This window comes from Cloeon dipterum, chromosome 3 (genome assembly GCF_949628265.1).
Source record: "Cloeon dipterum chromosome 3, ieCloDipt1.1, whole genome shotgun sequence".
NCBI classification, from domain to species: Eukaryota; Metazoa; Arthropoda; class Insecta; order Ephemeroptera; family Baetidae; genus Cloeon; species Cloeon dipterum.
The window spans coordinates 27,462,378-27,482,423 of record NC_088788.1 but is presented as its reverse complement, the minus strand read 5'-3'; the positions used below and the strand labels follow the sequence as shown (position 1 = coordinate 27,482,423).

Below are 20,046 nucleotides of genomic sequence, written 5' to 3'. Positions count from 1 at the left end.
TGAATGTATATGTGTAAGAGTTGATAGCAACTTGCCAATCACGTTTTCATTTTCCCCATGTTAAAGGCAGCAAATTTTTTATTGAATTCAAAAGTACACAAATGAAATATCAGAATAAAACTACAAACTAGGATAAATAAAGACCTACTGGGTTAGCTATTTTATGAAAAAAGCATTTTAAGAGCAAAGGTATGTTTGCATTTGCTGGTCTAATAATTTTGCGCTCCATTTATCCTGTATCCCTTGTATCACAGATGTTTACGCATTTGCCGTGCGACGTAATTAAATTATTCGATCCGGTCAAAGCGCAGCGTTTGCCTTGCCACGTCCATTTGGAAATCGAGGGCACTCGCCGGTTGACCTGCTCTGATGCAGATGAGATTTGACCAACACACACACAGCATCACCGCAAATCTCAAATGGACCGGAGACCCGGGGATCAATTAAGCTCCCGAACGCAGATTGAAGAGGCGAGTTATGACGTCTCCATTCGGCTGGAAGTGTTGATTGCATTTGTGAACTCCATTACAGCTGCAGTCGAATTCAAGGCTTGCTATCAATATTCAACAAGCTTTTAGTGAAAATGACATGCATTAATTACCTGATGGCTGGAATCCGTGGATGTAATAATATGCGTCAATTGTTCCATTTTTTTGCACATCTATACTTTTCTTAGGGTCTTGTCATGTGTTTTACATTTTTCATATAAAATGTAACCAATAATATTTTCGCGAAACACTAAACAATAAACAAATAGTTTTAAATGTGTTAATTTCTTAAAAAAATTTAAATTTCTAGATTTCACAAGACAATATCAAAGGTTCCAACGAATCGATTAGTTTCGAAGAGCTTTCACGTGCAAGATGTACCATTTTAATTAGAAAAATAGTAAAGTAATAAATTGTTATCTCCTGAATAGACATTTCTTTCAACCCAGCAATCAATTTATCTCAGCGCGTCTTGCAAGGTAAATAGTTAGTTATTTTTTGAAGAAAAATACATATTTATACAAATTTTCAGAAAACGGGGAACATTTCCCAATTATAAATTTACTGCAGAAACCAGAGTAGAATGCAGTAACTGCTTTCACGCCTATCTCTTGCCTCAGACGGAGATAAAACTGACGACCACGCCGTAAAAGTTTTATTCCCACGCCGCACGCTCGTGAGGAGAGTATACGTGAGTCAGCCAGCGCGGCCGAAAAGAGCGTTTTATTTCTCTCGCAGTGACACAGTTTCAATTAGAGTGCGGGCCGACCGGTATTGTCTTTCGCGCGGCGCGCGCGGGCGGATTAGATAACGGGGGGCGAGCAAAGCAACATGTCATCCCCCTCGAGTGGCTCTTGACTTTCATGTGTGGGCCTTCCGATAATGCCACCACGCAAAACGTGTGCGGCCCGCGCGACTCGACCGAGTACCATCTGTCTGGAGCCGCTAATGTGTAAACACGCGTGAAATAAATCACGAATTTCGCGAAAGGGAAGTGCACGCGCCGCTGCTCTCTGCAAGCTAAAAGGTCAAAGTGGCGTGACGGACGGCGGCGTGCGCCCTCCGCACTCTCGAGCGTGAATTTCCATTCCTAGTGGATTCGGACGGTCGAAATCAGGAACGATAATATGGTCCATGATAAATGGGTGAAATCGAAGGCTAGTGGTCAGTTCTAAAATTGGTTTAAAATTGAGGAATCATCTATGTTGCTATCTGCCGGCAGCCAGTGAAATATTTAATTATTGATGGTGGACAGTATACCAATCAAAAATTCCCTCAAAGCTAAATTCGTTTACAAACAACTTCTCTGCTAAAAAATTGTATTTTCAATGTGATGTCAATCAATTGAATAAACAAAAATATGCCCTTTGGTCGATAATTGAAGTGGCAACAGCGAAATATTTTTCTAGAGGCACAAAAAATTACAGGAGAAAATTTTAGGAAAATAAAGGGGAACTCTATTTTTGAAAACTCATCTTCACTGATGAAAATCTTAACAAAAATTTAATTCCGAGGCAGCTCTAAGAATTTGGTTTTAGAGCATATTTTGTTCAAAATATACTGATTGGCAGGCAACAAACTTTTTGGACAATCCAGGAAAATAAAACTGGTTTATCCTTGAGAGGAGCAGAAGAAATTGATTAGTGTTCAACTATGCAAATATGAGGCCAATTAAGGGTCTGAAAATTTAGTAAGGGAAGCGCACCCACGCTACCTAGAGAGCGTCGATATTAAGAGGCCTTTGCGCGTCAATTCGCATCAGATGCCGAAGATTAACTCCTTAGGCTATCTCACCCTCCTACTTGTCCAAACATCCCTCGCGAAAGGAGGGAAACGTGGAAAGGCAATTAATATTGCTCTCGCGTGACCTCAGCCGTTTACCCTTTCCTCGCGGGTAGATAATTATTATGCGGACCTGGAATCATCCAAGTCAATCATGCTAATTGGATTTTTTCCTTCGCCTCTCTGCACATTTGGCAAATATGCCAGTAATGCGCTCCGTTTTGCCAAAATAAATAAGGAAACTAAAACATTCCACTTTGATAGTGTTTCACCTAAAACACTCAGAAACTTGAGCTTCAAATGGTAAGAGCGGCGAGTTAATTGAAACTTTGACCAAATGGCCCTCTGCTCACAAAAGACGACGGAGAAAATTAATTGCCTTCCATCTCGCAGAATGTGAACCAGCAGCCTAAACTTCTGCATGCTTAGCGAGATGTTAACAAGGAGAATTCTCGAGCTTTGTTCCAATTTTCCAATTAAACGCTCGTCCAACGTAAAATTTGTAAACGTTATTGTGCAACTAGTGTGAATTAAGGAGTTTAAGTTCAATTAGATGCATGCTACTTTTATGTTTGAAGTTTGCAGACTTCGTAGATTCTTAAGAAATTAAACGATTGTAAAGAGCTAGGTTGAGATATTGCATGCACAACCATTTCTTATAAAGGAGAATAAGGAGCATTAATTATTTTATGCAACTTTTTATGAATATAGGATTCTTCTTATTTTTTTTTATTTGACAATCAATTTATAGCAGGTCTAGTAAGGATTTTTTCTACACAATACGCGTAAGCCTAGCTTCTGCGTCTTTAAAGAGACATTAACACGAAGAGATAGCGCTTTGTTGCAATCTTCCTGTCCTTTCGCTGAACTGGTTGCGATTCCGGATGAGACGGAAAATCCAATTAGACGAAGCGTCCCGATCAATGTCGCTCGTTATTTTATTCGGACGATTCGGAAGGATGGATATTCAATATTATGCAAACGAGCATCCAGAAAAAGAAAGAATATAGCTGCCTAGGATGATCCCAAACTTGATTCTCTTTTTTACTCGTGAGAGTTGACTCCCTGTCGAAGCATTTGTGTAGCCTCTTTATCACAGGAAAAAGGAATAACTTGCACTTCTCTTTAAAACCTTTCAGTATTCATTGGATCTCCTTGCTAAGCGGATCACGAAGTGAGAACTCTCGATTGTTTTCGATCTCGATCTGGCTTTTTGCGACATAAATGATTCAATACAAATTGAAAAAAGTCCGTAACATATAAATAACGATTTATTGTTTCCCTTCTGAAATGAACAGATTGATAAAAAAAATATGACATTTGTCCAAAAATGTAAATCAAGAAAGGGACGATAAAAACTGTTTCGTAATATATGCTGAATATGAAAGTGGAAGAAAATTGAAAAAGTTTATGATAGTTGCAGAATTTTTTTTTTTTATTAATAAACTTCCATATTTGAATGATATATAGAACAGAGTTATAATCTGTGACCTGTGACTTTTATAATTACTATAGATTAACAGATATGAAATAAAACGTGCTCAGCTAAATGGATTTTTAAGCTTGCAAAAAATTATTACCTTCATAGCGCTGGTTTTAACTGGAAAAAAATAATGTTGCTCAAAATTTTTGCTCAAGAAGTCTTGTGGGGTGAATATAAAAAGGCAGTTTAATTTAGCAGAACGGCTCATCTGTCATATATTTGCATAATTTAATTCAAGCCGTACCTTGGGAAAGAATTTGTGTCTTTAATTTTGCGGCAACTTCAGCTCCCAGATAAAATTATAGTCTTGCGTTGGGCGAGTTGCTTAAGCCAGCAGCTTGTCAGGGAAAATGTCGGTGGAAACTTCTGGATTTTTGGTCTCAGATATTACGTACCGATAATTTTCTAGCTCAGCCCGGAACTGCGTGTGGGGACATACGAGCAGCAGCATTATTATCAGGCATGATTATGAAAATTTGTGACGAGGCGGGCCGGGCTGGGTCGAGGGATGGGGCTGAGGCGCGCGGACGGTGGCGGCAGCCGCGAAATGGGCTGCGCGCACTTGCCGAGCGGCGGTGCCGCGGACCGAGTATAAATGCCGACGGTGTCGAGGGCATCGGCGTCACTTCTGCTGAACTCGTCCTCCAGTCCACCACCATCACCACCACCACCATGAGCGGGCTCAACAAGATGCTCGTCCCCCTGGCGCTCATTCTGGCCGCCACAGCCACCGCCAAACCGACGCCGACGGTCTGTATTTTATTCGTAAAGCGGTTTCTATGCACTTGGGACTTGGGCTTTGCCATAGAGAACCAGATATTCCACTTCATGTTTTAAGAAGATCAAAAAGCGAGAGGCTTGTTATTTATGAAAACGCAGGATTTAAAGCATTTCTCTTTGTGCCACTGCCGCGCATTGCAAATTCATAGGACATGCACGACGAATGACACAAACGTCCCCTGAATAAGTCTGTCTGATAGCTTAAAAATTACTTGACTGCGTAAAGACAGATTTGTTAATACCATCCTCCAAAATTTATAAAGGGCACATTACTGGTTGATGACATACAAGACACACAAAACCAGGGAAATTTATACACATGACACAATAACTACAAATGGCGAAATTCAATTTGGTTACAATCAGGAGAGGTGGCAAAAGGTAATTGAAAATAAATTCATGTCACTCACATTTTCTTTTATTATGGCTGCAGACCGCAAACTCAATTGAAGTAATTATAATTATTTTTCTTATATTTGTATCGTGATAGAAATAGCTTAAAATTTGGGGAGTTACAGAGTTTCGCGATAATTCTTTACTCCTCCTGTTTTTTTTATTATTTGCTCAGCAATGAGTGCAGTTGATTGTTATCAACAGCCTGTTGTTCAGAATACTCTGCATTGTGAATTTTATTTTGCAAGTTGAGAATTGCTACACATTAGGCCAGAGGAACCGAAACAACTGTCAAGTGATATATTTTTTCTGAACTGGTTCTTTAATAAATACCCAGCCAGGTAAAAAATGCAAGAATTAAGTAAACTGCGGAAATTTACCTTCATTGTTCGAAATATAAATTTTATTTTAATTCACCCCTACTCTGACTTTCATAGTTATATTAGTTAGAAAAAATATTGAGATTAATGCATAATTTTTACATTTTTAATGGAATCATATTATATATCACTATCCCATCTCTGGCTTTGATGATATCAAAATTTTACTTTACAGAATTCTGTGACTAGCGTAATAAGCACTCTCATGCTGCTATACGTACGCAGGAAAATGAATATTGAACTAAAAAGCAGCAAAATGGCTCTTTTGATGGAAATGTGGAAAATGTAGGCACGTAATTCAATTAATTGGCGAGTCACTTTAAAATCCTTAATTGAAATTCCAACCGTCCCCTCTTTATTATTTCCTTTTATCTATCACTATTCATATTTTGAGTCTATCCAACCATTTATGATTTAATATTTAATTCTCAAAGGATTCTAATAAATTTTAATATCGCATCTTACCGATATTGAAGTTCATCATAATATTGTGATGGTTTGCAACGAAGTGTGCAAGGGTGAAAAAAGACAGATTTTCTATCAGCTTGACAGTTCAAAGGGAGCATCAGTCATTCATTTGCATAAAAGGGCGACCTTTGTGGAAAGGAGCGCAACTAGCAGAAGGTCGAGGTTTCCCTTTATCAGAAATCTCCATTTAAGTAATGAGTGCCGCACACATCGATATGACTGCCACCTCACTGGAGAGTGAAGGTTTACTACTTACTATCTAAATTCCTTATACGCAAATATTTTGAATAAAGCATGGACCAGTACAGCTCCCATTTTCTCAATAGAAAGTATTAAAATTTATTTTACAAAAAATAATCAGTATACGCGCCAGAGCAAGAAAAATAAACTTAAGCCTCTCAGTGTTCCCCTCAAAAGACATACATTTGCTCATTTGTTATGGAACGCTGAACTTGAAAGAAGAGCTTAAATACTGCTCATTTATTCAGCGTACATATTTTTCATTCGATATTGAAACATACAATTGCGAGGGTTCCAGCTACCATGATGCACTAAAATAGACGTAATTTGAAACCCAACAAAAAGTTGAACGCGGTCGCATTTGCAAAGTGATGAAAACCAGAATTAATGGGCCTGTCGGAAACTAATGGTTACTTTTGGTATATGTATAGACGCGGTCGAAACCTCAATCTAGCCAGTGTTAATTGTCACTACAGTGCGCAATCAATACGCTCACCCGTTCCATTAGCAGCGTGTCCGCAGCCTAAAATCCACAGGCCAAGCGTAATGATGATAAAGTCAACGCAAAACGGACGGATCTCTTTCTTTTCTCGCAAGAATTAACACGCGCGCTCTCGGGTAGAAGGGTTGACTTCTTGTCTCTCGCACACAACAATCCCAAACATTCACGCTGGCTGCATTTCAACAAAGGCACTTTTCTACCCTGTTTGCTGCGCACTCGAAAGTACATATAAAAGCTCTTGTCCCGCGGGCCGCGGGGATCGGCTTGAATTCCACCTGCTAACTTGTCAGCTGCTTTTTTTCCTGTCACAGACGGCGTCAGAGTTTGATCAACGCTTCTTACGATTCTGTCATTCGTGGTTTCAGCGGAAACATGATCAGTGCAATCAGAACTTTGCTTATTTATTCAACATCCGCGACCGTAGAATTCGCTGCTTTTTATCATGTCTTGCTTTCCTTCCTTCAGTAATATAAAAAGGTTCAAAAGTTGGAATTGCTCTCTATGTGAAAATAAAGATTCCCACAAGAAAACTTTTCAAGCAGTTTTTATTTTTTCATATTTATCATTTCTAAATTTAAAAAAAACCAATGCTGGATCTTATTCAAAATCAACGAGCTTTTAAATTATCAATCGATGATTTATTAAATGCAGTATGCGTGCAATACTATTCTATAATGTATCAATTTTTAAAAGTTAATATTGCTGCTTCTTTCAAAGACGATTTTCTTGCTGTACACTTTTGAATATGATATTTTACACAAGTCTCGCAACATAAATTATACTACAATCGCTATTAGGATCATAATGAAACGTTGTTGTATTACTAGGGAAACCATAGTGATAGCCATGAGTTTTTTTTATTTTTTTTTAAATTATAAAAATCTTTTAAAAACATACACCAACCCAACAATCACTTATTCGTTTTTATGAAAACATATTTTTGCCGTGATACATGACATATGACATGTTCCCACATTTGTATTGTTACAATGATTACCCTTTTAACAAACATGCTCTGCTGTCATCCCGCTGGTTTTTCACCTTTTGTTCCGCCAAATTGCTCAAGGGAACCGGCGCGCAATTCGTCGCAGAGTCGTTCACCGCAAATTGCGCTCTTTGTCGCGCGGCTGCCTCATTGGCCGCATTCGAAAAGGCCACGCAACCCGCTCTACAGGCGAGCCCAACTTGTTGCCTAACAGCTCTCGCTTGAGAGAATACAGTAAACTTGGAACCGCTCGCAGGTTTTTCGCCCCATTAGCACCGTCCTCCTCCTTAAAAGAGTGCAATTTGTACACTGCCGGCTGTCAGAACAGAATACACCCACAATTTGTTTCATCATCTTGGGAAATATTGGGATGAGTTGCGAAAAAATGCATGCGAATCTTTTGTGGGAATTTCGGTTTTCTCTTTTACTTAATTCTTAAATTATTGTTATAAACAGGGCAATTTTATTTAATTTGGTAAAGTTGTAGGTATAAAATCCTGCGTAAGACTATTTTGGGCAGACGCGTCAATACAAAACACGTTTCACCAGATTCGGAACCAAACCGTAACGCCGCTCAGAAATTCACTTTGTTTATTGCGTTAGAGCTGCGCACGCTGGCAAACACTTTTTTGTCCGTTCAGCATCAGTTGACGTGCAAGTAGATTATCCGTCACACGCTCTCAAAATCTAATTTAGACTCGTAACGCTTTTTCCACCGACTGCCTTCGCCGTCGCTGAGTGAGCGAGGGTGTGCACGAGTGTTTGCTTTTGTCCGTGAGCAGGGATACAAATTCAACCTGCGATCACCAGAATGTTTGGACGTCGGATAATCAGGAGTGATCAATACTGCGCGGCCGATGATATTGCTTTCATTTGGCAGAATCAGGCTCCAGCGGCTGCGAAATCTTATAACGTTTGGCTCGTTGAAAGAGAGAATTAAGAACGTGCTACGTGCTCAATTGAACTTAATGCAATTTTTGGACCTTAAATCTTTTTCCGAAGCACTCGCTCAAGGTGCAACACTAAAAATAAATATCTCCATTAGAATCGGACCTCATGGTGAGCATTGATTTTTTTAATGAAGATATCTCCGAATTAAAAACGTTTCAGTCGTTTAAGTATATCTGGTAATCAAGAAACTATACATTAAAATTTCTTGATTGAGACTCTTCCTTACTATCGATTTCCGCGAGCTCTTTTCCTTATTGTTAGCTACATCTCTGTCAAATATGAACAAGAATTGATCCGCAACTTGAGCTCAACCAATAATTGCTGCTATTGTTCCGAGGTTCAACTTCAGAATTCAATGCCCTATAAACGCCCTTTGTTCTATACTCACTCGGCATCCACTTGTCCACTTGGCGGCGTAACTCAATTGTCATTGAATAGAGAAGGGTCGGAGGTCGCAGCTACACGCTTGTGCGTGTAATTGTGGAGTTTTGAGCACGTGCTCATGAATGTGCATAATTGATGCACTGCTCCGCGATTCGATTACCTGATGAAGCCGCACCCTGCCGCTTCTATATAGGTTGTAATTTATGCGTTGCTTCATGCGCTGTAATTGGGTTGTTGTCGAATGGGTGCACGCGCTAATGCTATTACAAATATATGTAATTACTCGGAAACGATAGTCGCGTTTCCATACCAGAAATGCAATTTGAGCCTGTCTCTTATTAAGCCCCGTGGTCTTGAGGTGCAACTTCACGGCTGGACTAAAGAGAATAATTACTATACATTATCATCTCAAATATCAAACAAATTTTATAATTTTTACTTCATCCTCTTTGTGTGGTCGGAAATTTGAATTTCCTCTTACATGATTGAGCACTGATTTATATGAGAGAAAAAATTAGAGTTACTATATATTCAAACGATAATAAGTGTGATGAAACCTACTTTTAATGTTAACCTGTTCTCGAATATCGTTAGCCTAATGCTCAAAATTAAATAAAAACGCGGTATAAAGTTGAAATGTTGTCCAAAAATGTTTTATATCAGGTTTAGCAAATTTAAATTATTTTTTCGATTCGTTTGTCGCAATGCTAGAGATATCGAGATTCTCTTTAGGCTTATCTATAGCAAAATATTAACGCCAAAAGGGCCATGAATTAATTTAGAAGTGTTTTTGAACTATATTAAATAGGTACAAAAATACAATATTTGTGCGATTTTTTAACCAAAAACAATACCTTTCATACTGTCGGACATCGTATTTTTGAGGAGCATTCAATTTTAATCTGTCCGTAAATCCCAAAAATATATATTTACAATTTTTATTATATTATTTTATATAATATGTTTGCACAGTAGTTAACACATTAATTATTTGGTTCGGGGAAGCATTGTTTTTGGTCACTCAAACACTACATTAAATTCGGTAGGCATAGCTGACAGTTTTGGCGTTAATACCTAGGAGCAGAGCTATACTTTGAAATGCGTGCTGCAAATTCACGCAGACACGACGCGTAAGCCTCCCCAAAGGGTCTTACGCGTTTCCGCGGTTGATGATAACTGACATAACAAACGTTTGTTGTTCTTGATAGCAGCATTTCAGCTGAAATAATGTACAACACATTCGGGCATCAAGATTATTTTGTGGCTGTATTTGCTCAATTCCAATTGCCTCGATTGGGAATTTTATTTTATGTGGGTTAACTTGGGTTGACAGTTCCTTGGCTTTCAAGTCAAGGAAGTTTTTGAGGCAAGTGGCCCTCCAGTGGGCTGGATCCCTGTGCGGCTTGGTGCGCCCAGCATGTTATCCGTTCGCGGTGTTATTGGGACCCGGGTTTCAGCATTCGTGCCAGTGCAGTGCGCGCCCTTCCCGGTCCTCGGACAGGGATAAAAAGAGCAAAAAAGTCACACCTTGAAAAAGTTTACCCACGACGCGCTTTCACAACGCAATGCTTTTTAAGGACGGGGTAGTAACACAGCTCTCCTTTGATTTTTGTGATCGCATCGACTTTGGGTCCCTCTATCTGAGCAATTGACCTAGCGTGGTTTGTGTTGTACGAAGTTAGCTGTAATGCTATTTGCAAAGCTTTCACCCGCTCGCATGCACACACAGACGGCCTAATGCGACTTGAGCCTGTGCAAACGCTCTTTTATCCGTCGCTTTTTCCAATCACGGCGCGCGTCCTCTTTTTTAGGCGGCAACACCAGCAAAACCTTTGGCATGTTTGCGCAGGTGGTCGTCGAACGTGCGCTTTTTGTCTTGCTCCTCTATATACAGCGTAAGGGTATTAGGGAGCGAGTTTGTGTGTGTGTATCTGGTCTGACCAGCCAAGCGTCCTGTCCTGTGACCGCTCAGGCGTGTCCTGCACACCTCATGTACCAAGGACAAACAAATCATTCCGCCGCACAAATTCATCTCATGCTTATGCAATTTTCCACTGTGCTCGGGCGTGGGACCTTTGTTTGCATTTAATTTTTTTCTTAGAGTTGTGTGGCTCTATTCCCCTGGCCCATCAAGGAGCAGTTGCTTGAGGCGGGAGCGTTATCAGTAGTTGTCGTTTATTTCGACACATTCTGCGGTCACTTCTTGACACGCTCTTTGCTGATAAAAATTTACTTCTATTAGACAGAATTTAGGTGATATGTTTAGGACAGTGGAAATGATTTTGACTTGTGCTTATAGCCACCAGCTTGTAAAGAGCCACATGTGCGCAATAATATCGCGAACGAATAACATTTGACTGCATACACGCCGCAAGGGATGAGCCTGGTCCTGTGAAGGACCGCTGTCGCACCTCCTTCACCGCGGGATTGGATTGAAACGCTAGATTTTTGTCCCGTAAATTTCATTCACGCATGCTGAAATGGTACAAACAACGAGTCGGAGCGCTTTCGCACACCACTCAAATTTAAATGGATTTCGGCTTTATTTTTATAATCAAATATAGGCTTCCGCACCCGCAGCCCGCATTAGATCCCCCCTCAAATACAGCTCTCATTCAGAAACCTGCATTGTAGGTGCACGCGGAGCATACACTATAAAATTCGAGTTCTCGCCTTGGTCGCAACAAAATGAACAAGAATCCCGTTTTTAAATATGTATATTAGTCGGATTCGTTAAAAATGCGTAATGAACACCATATATTTTATGTTGTTAATATTGTAAAAAGCGCGCTCAATGAAAAAGGTTTTGGCTCTGATGACTGGAGATTAACCGGATGAATGGTAAAGTTCTAAACAAAATTAAATGTTTTGTTTTCACCTCCGAAGCGTGAATATGAAAACAGTGTGTTATTATTTAGAATATTCAGCACCATGAATTTCAATGAGAGCTCGCATTTTGCTTCCCACATCCCAGTGGGCAATTAATTCAAAGGCTGGCTACCGGTTCGTTTTATATGTTACTGAAAACATGGTCGTTTAATTAATTCTGCATGCTTATGTCGACCTGAACATTTGGGAATTAATATTTTTGCGGAACCGCACTAAACATTTTCTTTCCAACTGGAGTGCTGTGTGCGCGGAAGGTAGAGGAGAAATATTCTATCGACCCCATGTTAAATATAATTTTATTTCAAAATTCTCGCAAAAAGAAGTGGAAATTTTACTTAATTTAGAAACTTTACCTGTTGCAGGATGAAACTCTCTCGGAATACGAGTTGCAAGGGCACAACAACCAGGCGGCAGAATTAGGTGAGATACGAACAGTGTGACAACTGTCTGTCAAAATTTCTCGTGCCAAATTTGAATCCAAGCAAGTTTCTCAGTCAAGTTAATCTAATCATTTTAAAACTCAATTACGCAGAGCATCCCGTTCTGGCTCTCTATTTAGATAATGGACTCTCTCGTTTTAATTTGTCACAATTTACGCTTTTCAAAAAATGTCAAAAAGAGATAACATGTCTCATACATCCTACATCCTCCCATCAAAAGGTAGCTGAATAATCACACGCAGTGTGTGTTACATTCAGTGAACATTTTCCGGGAGGCGAAATACACGCTGGGAGTATAAAGAAAGATTAAAAGTGGGCCGTTGTGTCAAAAACTGCGTTGCACTCTCTGTGCTTCAGGCCTTTCGTTCGTGCGCGTCTTTTGTTTTGTACTCGTTTTTGTCTCGCCGTGGAAAAAAAGGTATAGCAGCAGCATCAAAATGCTTTTCACTCGTCTTGTGCGTGTCGTGTCCTGTTACCTGCGACAGGTGATAATCAGCAAGTGACCGTCTTCTTGTCTCTCGTCCCTGTCTCTGCTTTCATAAAGGTTGGTATTTGTGCATCAATCCCGTTCATTTATGTGTTGATTTCCATAAGCTTTTGTTACTGTGTATATCGACTAATTCTCCTTTTTTAAATTTTCTCTTGCAGCTTGCAGTGTGTTTTTGGATTTAGAAAATAAGATAAATAAAATCTTTTTAACTTATTTTCCAATCTAGACCTTAAAACGGAAAACAAAAACATGGGAAAGTGTGGGTGAGGTTAAAAAAGAATAATAATTGGAAGGTGACGTGCACACTTTCTCATTTTGCAGATGGAATAAATAGTAGTTTTTTGTTTGTTTTATTGCTTATTCTGTATTTTAATACCTTTTTTACAAAGTGCGGTGGTCCTTTAAAGAGGACTGGGCTCATCCTTTGCGGCAAGTGATGTCCCATGTTATTCGTTGGGCGCACACATAGCTCGTTACTATATATGTGGCTAAAGCATATTAATCACTTTCAGAAACCGTCCCATGAAACCATTTGTAACTTCTAATTTGCATTTTAAGAACCCACACCACGATAAAGTGAAAATTATATTTTCCAAGGAAGATGACCCTTTTTCATGTGTCGTAGAATTTTTCAAACAAAATCGATATTGTCTTTAAAAAATAGCGCATAAAACGTTTGCCTTTTTTCTCGACTAGCCCATTAGCAGAGTGAGCTTTCCCTCATGAAATAATAAAAGTGCAATGTAGCAAAAGAAAACCAAGCACTCGCAGATATTAAACATGAAAGACGTTTTCTCGCCCTTTTTTTAATTGCTCTTACTCTTGATTAACACTCCTGCGCGTGCACTTTTCCGCTTTCCGCACCACCTGGCCCATTGTGTTTTCGTCACCTGCGAGACAAAACCTTTCACGGTCAATCCATTATACTGACGCAGTTGCTTGCCGATTTCAGGCCACCGCCTCCACCACCTCAACTGGCCTCTGTTGGACGTGCACAACAACGGTGGCCTAGGTGGGGGTAGCATCATCGGCATTGACTACGAGGACGAACGGAACCTCGGGGGTCTCGGGGGCGGCAGCATCATCGGCCTGGAGGATGTCTACCGCAACCTTGGAGGCCTCGGGAGCGGTGAGCTCCTCGGCTTGCGGCACCGCCTGCGCAGTCTCGGCGGCCTCGGAGGCGGCCAGTTGGTTCGCAGCCTAGGTGGCCTCGGTGGCGGCCAGCTCGTGAGGAGTCTCGGCGGCCTCGGGGGCGGCCAACTAGTCCGCAGTCTGGGAGGCCTTGGCGGCGGCCACCTCGTCAAGAGTTTCGCTGACGAGAATTGAGAGCATACTACTTGTCTTGTGTAAATTGGAATGTTGTATCGAATGTATTGAATAAATAGACACCATCAGGCACTCCGCCTTTTTATTTTTCCTTCACCGCCTCCTGTGGGAATTTGAACAGAGTGATTGCTTTCAGGCTGCGTGTGAGCTGCATATTCACTTGGTGCGCAATAATATGCGACTGAGGAGCACAGAGCAAGTCTGTAACGAGATTTCCACGGCTCAAAGGCGGAATACTAAGCACAAACGCACGGAGGAAAATAAACACTGCTGACGAAACCTGCGTGCACAAAGTGAAACACAGGAAAATATAAAGTCACACTCTTTGAAATACACAAACACCAAATAATTGATGGCACATACAGACAGAGAAGTTATTTTATTCTGCGACTGAAAGAAAATCTTCTCTAACAGTTCCAGGCCGGCTGCTGCTGCGACAGGCGTTTATGCGGCTGCCACCGAGGCCTGCCAGGTCCTTTGACACATTGACCGGAGCTTCTTTTGGCACCAACAAGCGTGGCGGTGGTTTTGACTCAATAAAGTAAGGCTCCTGTTAAATTTCGGATATGCAACCGGCTTCACTCGTGATGTCAAACGGTTGCATAGCTCGCATCCTGCTGCTAACGCCTTTAACAAAAGTTGCTGAATTTTTTTGCATTTATTTTCCAGTGGTGTTTCGTTCGGAGGACAAAAGCGCAATTTTGACGAGATCGACAGGACAGGCTTTGACGGCTTTTGGAAAAGGAACTTTGACGAGATAGACAGAACAGGCTTCGATGGCTTCAACAAGAGAAATTTTGATGAGATCGATCGAAGCGCTTTTGATGGATTCTACAAACGCCGCGGTCCTCCGGGAAACTGAATCCTGAGTCTCCTACAATGCCCTTCAGTTAAATGTAACTATAGCTGATAAAATGTTCCACAAACGCACGACTTTCACCATATCAATCACTTCCATACCTTAAAACCTTTCAAGATGTATCAAAAATGTATTTTACAAACACTAGGCCGGAAAACTTTGCTTGTGAAAAGTACTATTAGGCTGGCGTTTGTGTTTTTTACTTTTTATTTGAGAATAAAACATTTACATTTAACCCAAAGGATACCTATGTATTTGATGTCATTGCTGTGAGTAGCATTAGGAGTTTATTCACGTTCATCACTAATTAATGTATCCCCTGATTGGCTGAACTGACCTTACCAAGCTCTCAAAAAAGTACAATTAGCTGTGCTCAAGACAATTCTCATTTTATTTTTGTCAAACCCCTACTCAAAATTGTAAAAGAAAAAACTCAAGGTAGAGTTGATCTGACAATGAGTTGACCACCACGATCAATATGAGTATTTTAGGGAAGCAATAAAATAAATTTGTGTCTAAAGCTAGAAATTATTTCATTGTATTTTACAGAATGAATCTCACAATAATATATAGAATTCAAATCTTAACGACTAAGTTATGAGAGAGTAAATTTTTAGCAAAAACACAAATCTACGAGCTGCGGATGCCAAGCGCCTGTTCCAACTCGGCCCTCTTCTGCTGCACCTTGGTGTAGAAATAACGACACACAGCCTCTTGAGCCCAAGGTTGATAGTAGAACTCTGATCGCCGCTCCTCTTCGGGATTGCCTACGACATCCGTCATCGTCTGCAAGAGATTTCGTCAGTTTCAAGGCCAAAGGGAATTGATTTGATTGATTGATTACCTTCAAATCCCGTGTTTGGGATATTATCCACTTGTGAATGAACTGCTGCGGGTCCTTGGCAAAGCTCAGGAAGAATTCCCTGTTTGTTTTCAACTGGTTGATTGTATCAACAGTTTCATGAATTTTGTTGTCAAGGCTCTGAAAGTTAAGATTTAACGGATTTAGTAAATAAAAATAGTTTAATCAGGGCTTGGAGAACGCAGACAATGAAGCAGAAGAAATTTGTTCTTAAAATTAGAACCATAAAACAAAACTAACAATCTTTTTATTCGGGTAAGTTTGTATTTAAATCTTTTTGTATTTTACAAATTTAGACCAGAATACAATGCTTTATTAAGTCAATGGTTAATATAAAGATTTTAACTATTAAAAACTCGGCTTATCCTTAATAAATATAAGAGTAATTCATTTATATGATAATCCAGCTTAAGTTCATGGATTAAAAGGGAACTTGCAGATCTAGAATATGAGCAAAATTTTCTTTTTATAGCTTAATGTTACTGCAAAATGAAAATGCTAAAGACAAACTCTGCTGGATTGTGAGAATCATAGTGCGAACCCTGATGAATTTTCAAATATGAATTATTTTTCTATTTAAGGCTCTGAAATTCAGAGAGAATAAAATGTATGTAAATCTTACTTTGCACTTAAAAAAATTATTACGCTTCTAAAGCATTTTAACATTAGAAAACTAAAAAACACTGTCCAGATAGAAAATCATGGCATATTTTTCAATAAGCACTGGTTACTCACTTGAATCTCCTGCTGACTAGCAGTGGACAAGAGGAAGTTGTTCATTTGCGTCTTGAGCGTGTCGTCAACCTCAACGTCGATGTCATAACAGGCGGTCTGCTTCTGCTCAACCCCTTCCACGCTAATGGTGTGGTTGATGACGATTGGATCTGGCGGGTGCAGCAGCGGATTCAGCCTTTGCGGGATCTCTGCAAACTTCATCCTCTGGCAGGCAAAGATCTGCTCGAGGTACTTGTCACAGTTGATGAACTCCCTTTCGTGCGAGTCCTGCAGCTTGTGCGTCTTGATGTACTGCCAGAGGGCACTGATGATGACTGGCCGCGTCTGCGTGTGCACACCCAGCAGCCGAGCGAGCCGTGGATCCAGCTTGAACTGCAGAGGCTGGTAGTCGAGCAGCAGCAGAATCGTGCACGACACGTTCTTGTCACCAGGACGCTTCACCTGGAAGCCGTCTGTCTCCTGCGTCGTTGGCGTGCGGTGCCACTCAACCAGGTGGTTGTCCGGCCCATAAAGATTCTTGTCCAGCTCTATGACCAGACTCTTAAAGAATGACGAAAATTTTCGCTTCACCTGCAAGTGATAATTTTTAAATCAATTTCTGCAACATAGAGACGCATCAAAAGTATAAAGAGGAGTTTAAACAAATAGTGATTTTAATATGTAAATTAACTTTTTCTCACAATCCTTAAAATTTAATTGTGAATATCCTGAAAAAATATTAAAAACATTTATTTTTGCTTTATAAAATAAGAGAAGATGCCAAAATTCGGCATCAGCAGTAAAAAAGCAGTTTGTGCAAATTAAGGAACCCCCGAAAATATATTGAACCGTGATAAAAATCACACCTTGTTGGGATCATTCTTATTGTCATCGAGGAGTCGACCCTCAACGCGAAGCTCCCAGGAAGCAACGGTGCCTTCCTCGGTTTCTCCCGGCTCTTTGGCAGGGTAAAAAGTGTTTGAGATGAATATCCTAAGCTTCTTTTTCTGCTTCATAGGTCTTTTCAATGCCTCCTGGATGTCCAGTCTCTTTCTCATTATGGTCGCGTCTAGTTTTCTCTCAAAGGCCAGCAGGTCCATGTAGGCTTGCGATTCAGGCACCAAATCTCGCACTTTCTGCGGCAGGATTTTGTCTGCTAGCTTCTTTTTCTTCTTACTGCGAATTAAATCAAAATTTGTATTTTATTCACGTCAGATTGAACTCAATCACCGCACTTTTTCGGCTGTGTGTTGACCATGATTCTCGAGTCAACGGGTCTCTTGACACCGCCTGGAGCCGGAGGCATTCCAGGCCTCATTCCAACGTACGGCTGCATCGGGGGCCTTTGCATCATGCTTGGCCCAGGTGACCCCGCCCCCATGGGCCCGCCTGGCCCACCAAAAGAGTTAGGAGGCCGCTGCTGCATTTGCTAAGAAATGAATTGGAAAATGAATGCTGAACGCCCCCGGAGAAAACTCGAACTTACGCTATAATTTGGGCCGCTGTATTGACGCATGGCTCCAGGAGGAGGTGCAAACCGCTGCGGAGGGCCTCCGGGGCCGGGAGCAGGCCCCGACGGAAACCGCTGGGCCATAGTTAAACTTCTTAATCACTTAGAAAAGAGCACGACTGGCCGGACGCGGACCGGACTTGCCCCGTAAAAAAGCAATCCAAACAGCGCCGCAAAACAAAGATGGCCGATACCCGAGCTTCAAAGTGGTGCTGCCACCTAGCTAACACGAAAAAATTACTCAAAATATTTTGTAAGCAATACATTATATTGAGTAATATATTATAGCAATATCATATTTCATTACTTTCGAGCCCATTTAGCGATACTCGGCCACGGTTTTTCATCCTTGCCTGTTACCGACCTTCCTGCGACCTGAGGACAATTTCTTGCGATTTTGCCGGCACCGACGCATATATTTTAGTCAATTTCGCCGCCTCAACAGACCAGTGCCCGAAGGGCAGGCGCGAAGTGCCCATCTGGAGGCCCGAATCAACTCTTGAATATAATAAATATGTAATATATTATTAAAGTATTTTTTCACAATAAAAACAGATAGTTAAAAGATAAAATAGAAAAGGGAGATGAAGAGCAAAGAAAGAAATTGCAAAAGCAAGTCCTAAAAATTCAGAGATGTATATGGCTGACACCAAGCTGTGATTTTATTTATTCATTATAATCATTGCATAAGTATTGAGTTCCATATTTATTTTTGGTCTTCCAATCGATTTAATATTTAATTACCTATTTTACTCCAATACTTTTAGCGGAATTTTTTTTATATCTACTGAAATAACATATAGACCAGTTAAATTTCACGGAGCTGTTTTCTATTGATGTTTGTCATCAGTCATAAATATACATTAATGTAATTCTTCTTTCCCTCCTATTCATAATTTTCGTTTAAAATTACTGTATCACATAAAGAACAATTTATTTTTAAATCTATGAGAAATTTTCAATTATTTATCAAATATTTTTTTAATACTATTACTATTAATTTATTGTACACCATCGGGTATTTATAAATGAATATTAAATATTCTACTATACTAATACGCGATGCGTGCACGCTTTTTTGGAAACTACTATGGGCGAGGGCGGTTTCCCAACCCCCTCCCCGGATGCCCCCGGCTGCCCGAAGAGTTTTGCCGCCGGGCCCATAGGGGCCCCGGGGGGGCCCCCGACGTAAAACGCATCCCTATCTTCTAATGTAAAAAAATCGGCAATTCGGCCCCGATCGCCCCCAAACCCGGGTGGCCGACGCGGGGGGGTGCACAACCGAGATTCCGATGGGCAAAACCGCCATCTTGCCCATAGGCGAATTAATAAAAAAATAAAACCGAAAAAACACTTTTTACAGGCATTTTGCGGCAACGGGGGTTGAAGGGGGAGGACGGGGGTGGCGGCGGGTTCGATCTTATTCAGAATTTTGCGGCGAACACGCAGAACACCGGTTTTTGATCGTAGCACGAACAGGCGCAAAGTTATTCACTTTTAAAGTGGAAAAAACGCGAAATGGACATTCCACAATTTCGGTTTTCGGGGCCTAGCCAAGGGCCCGTGGGACCCAGGACGGACTTTGAGGCACCAAAAAATCCGCCTTGGCAGCGCGCATCTGGGCATGGGCGGTTTTGCAAAATTTGACTATCTCGAGCGAAACCGCGCGACTTTGAAGTTGCGAATTTTCGCCAAAGTCAAAATCTCGCATTTTCAAGCGCGATTTCTGCCTTAACCCGCTCGTAGAAAAATTTTTCGAGCATGCCCACTTGCAAGGCACTTACTGAGGAACATTTTATGCAATTTTAAAAAAAATATATGGTTCCAAATTTTTTTAAAGTCGATTTAACCCTTTTTTTAGGTCGTTTTTCACCTTTGGAAAATCGTGGAAATTTTCCGGGACAAAATTTCGACATGCCACAAATGTCAATTAAAGATAATTTATCTGCGGTCATTTTGAGACCAATTTCGAGCCGATCCGCGGAAAACTCGGATCGCTGAAAACTTTTGAAATCGGAAAAACGTGTTTTTTTGCACTTCCGCCATAAGCGCAACACGCCAAATTGGAAAATTCGCCAAATTTCCCACGGATCGACCCGAATCGAGATCGTTGCGAATCC

The 20,046-nt window shown here is 40.7% G+C and overlaps 2 protein-coding genes across 3 annotated transcripts; one reads left to right on the top strand and one right to left on the bottom strand.

Moving 5' to 3' along the window:
- The first annotated feature begins 4,329 nt into the window (after positions 1-4,329).
- LOC135939755 (orcokinin peptides type A-like) lies at positions 4,330-15,360 on the top strand. 2 transcript variants are annotated; one of them, XM_065484308.1, is made up of 4 exons: positions 4,330-4,503; positions 12,088-12,145; positions 14,396-14,522; positions 14,651-15,360. In XM_065484308.1, the coding sequence occupies exons 1-4, from the start codon at positions 4,426-4,428 to the stop codon at positions 14,841-14,843; spliced, it is 456 nt and encodes a 151-aa protein (XP_065340380.1). In that variant the 5' UTR covers positions 4,330-4,425; the 3' UTR covers positions 14,844-15,360. The 2 variants fall into 2 exon arrangements, with proteins under 2 accessions (XP_065340380.1, XP_065340379.1); XM_065484307.1 differs by lacking the exons at positions 14,396-14,522; positions 14,651-15,360 and adding an exon at positions 13,608-14,053.
- Bap60 (Brahma-associated protein 60) lies at positions 15,357-18,082 on the bottom strand. Its single transcript, XM_065484306.1, has 6 exons — positions 17,903-18,082; positions 17,652-17,845; positions 17,283-17,592; positions 16,438-17,007; positions 15,685-15,822; positions 15,357-15,626 (listed from the first exon to the last, which is right to left on the bottom strand). Exons 1-6 carry the CDS (start codon positions 18,008-18,010, stop codon positions 15,471-15,473), a joined length of 1,476 nt encoding a protein of 491 aa, XP_065340378.1. The 5' UTR covers positions 18,011-18,082; the 3' UTR covers positions 15,357-15,470.
- Positions 18,083-20,046: the final 1,964 nt, after the last annotated feature.

Bases quoted from the DNA above. Each gene is read 5' to 3' on its own strand.
- Bap60 (XM_065484306.1), bottom strand. From the start codon at position 18,010: ATGGCCCAGCGGTTTCCGTCGGGGCCTGCTCCCGGCCCCGGAGGCCCT. The intron at 15,823-16,437 runs GTGAGTAACCAG...CTTAACTTTCAG, and splicing joins CTAGTCAGCAGGAGATTCAA to AGCCTTGACAACAAAATTCA. The intron at 15,627-15,684 runs GTAATCAATCAA...AATCTCTTGCAG, and splicing joins CCCAAACACGGGATTTGAAG to ACGATGACGGATGTCGTAGG.
- LOC135939755 (XM_065484307.1), top strand. From the start codon at position 4,426: ATGAGCGGGCTCAACAAGATGCTCGTCCCCCTGGCGCTCATTCTGGCC. The intron at 4,504-12,087 runs GTCTGTATTTTA...TACCTGTTGCAG, and splicing joins CCGCCAAACCGACGCCGACG to GATGAAACTCTCTCGGAATA. The intron at 12,146-13,607 runs GTGAGATACGAA...TGCCGATTTCAG, and splicing joins CAACCAGGCGGCAGAATTAG to GCCACCGCCTCCACCACCTC.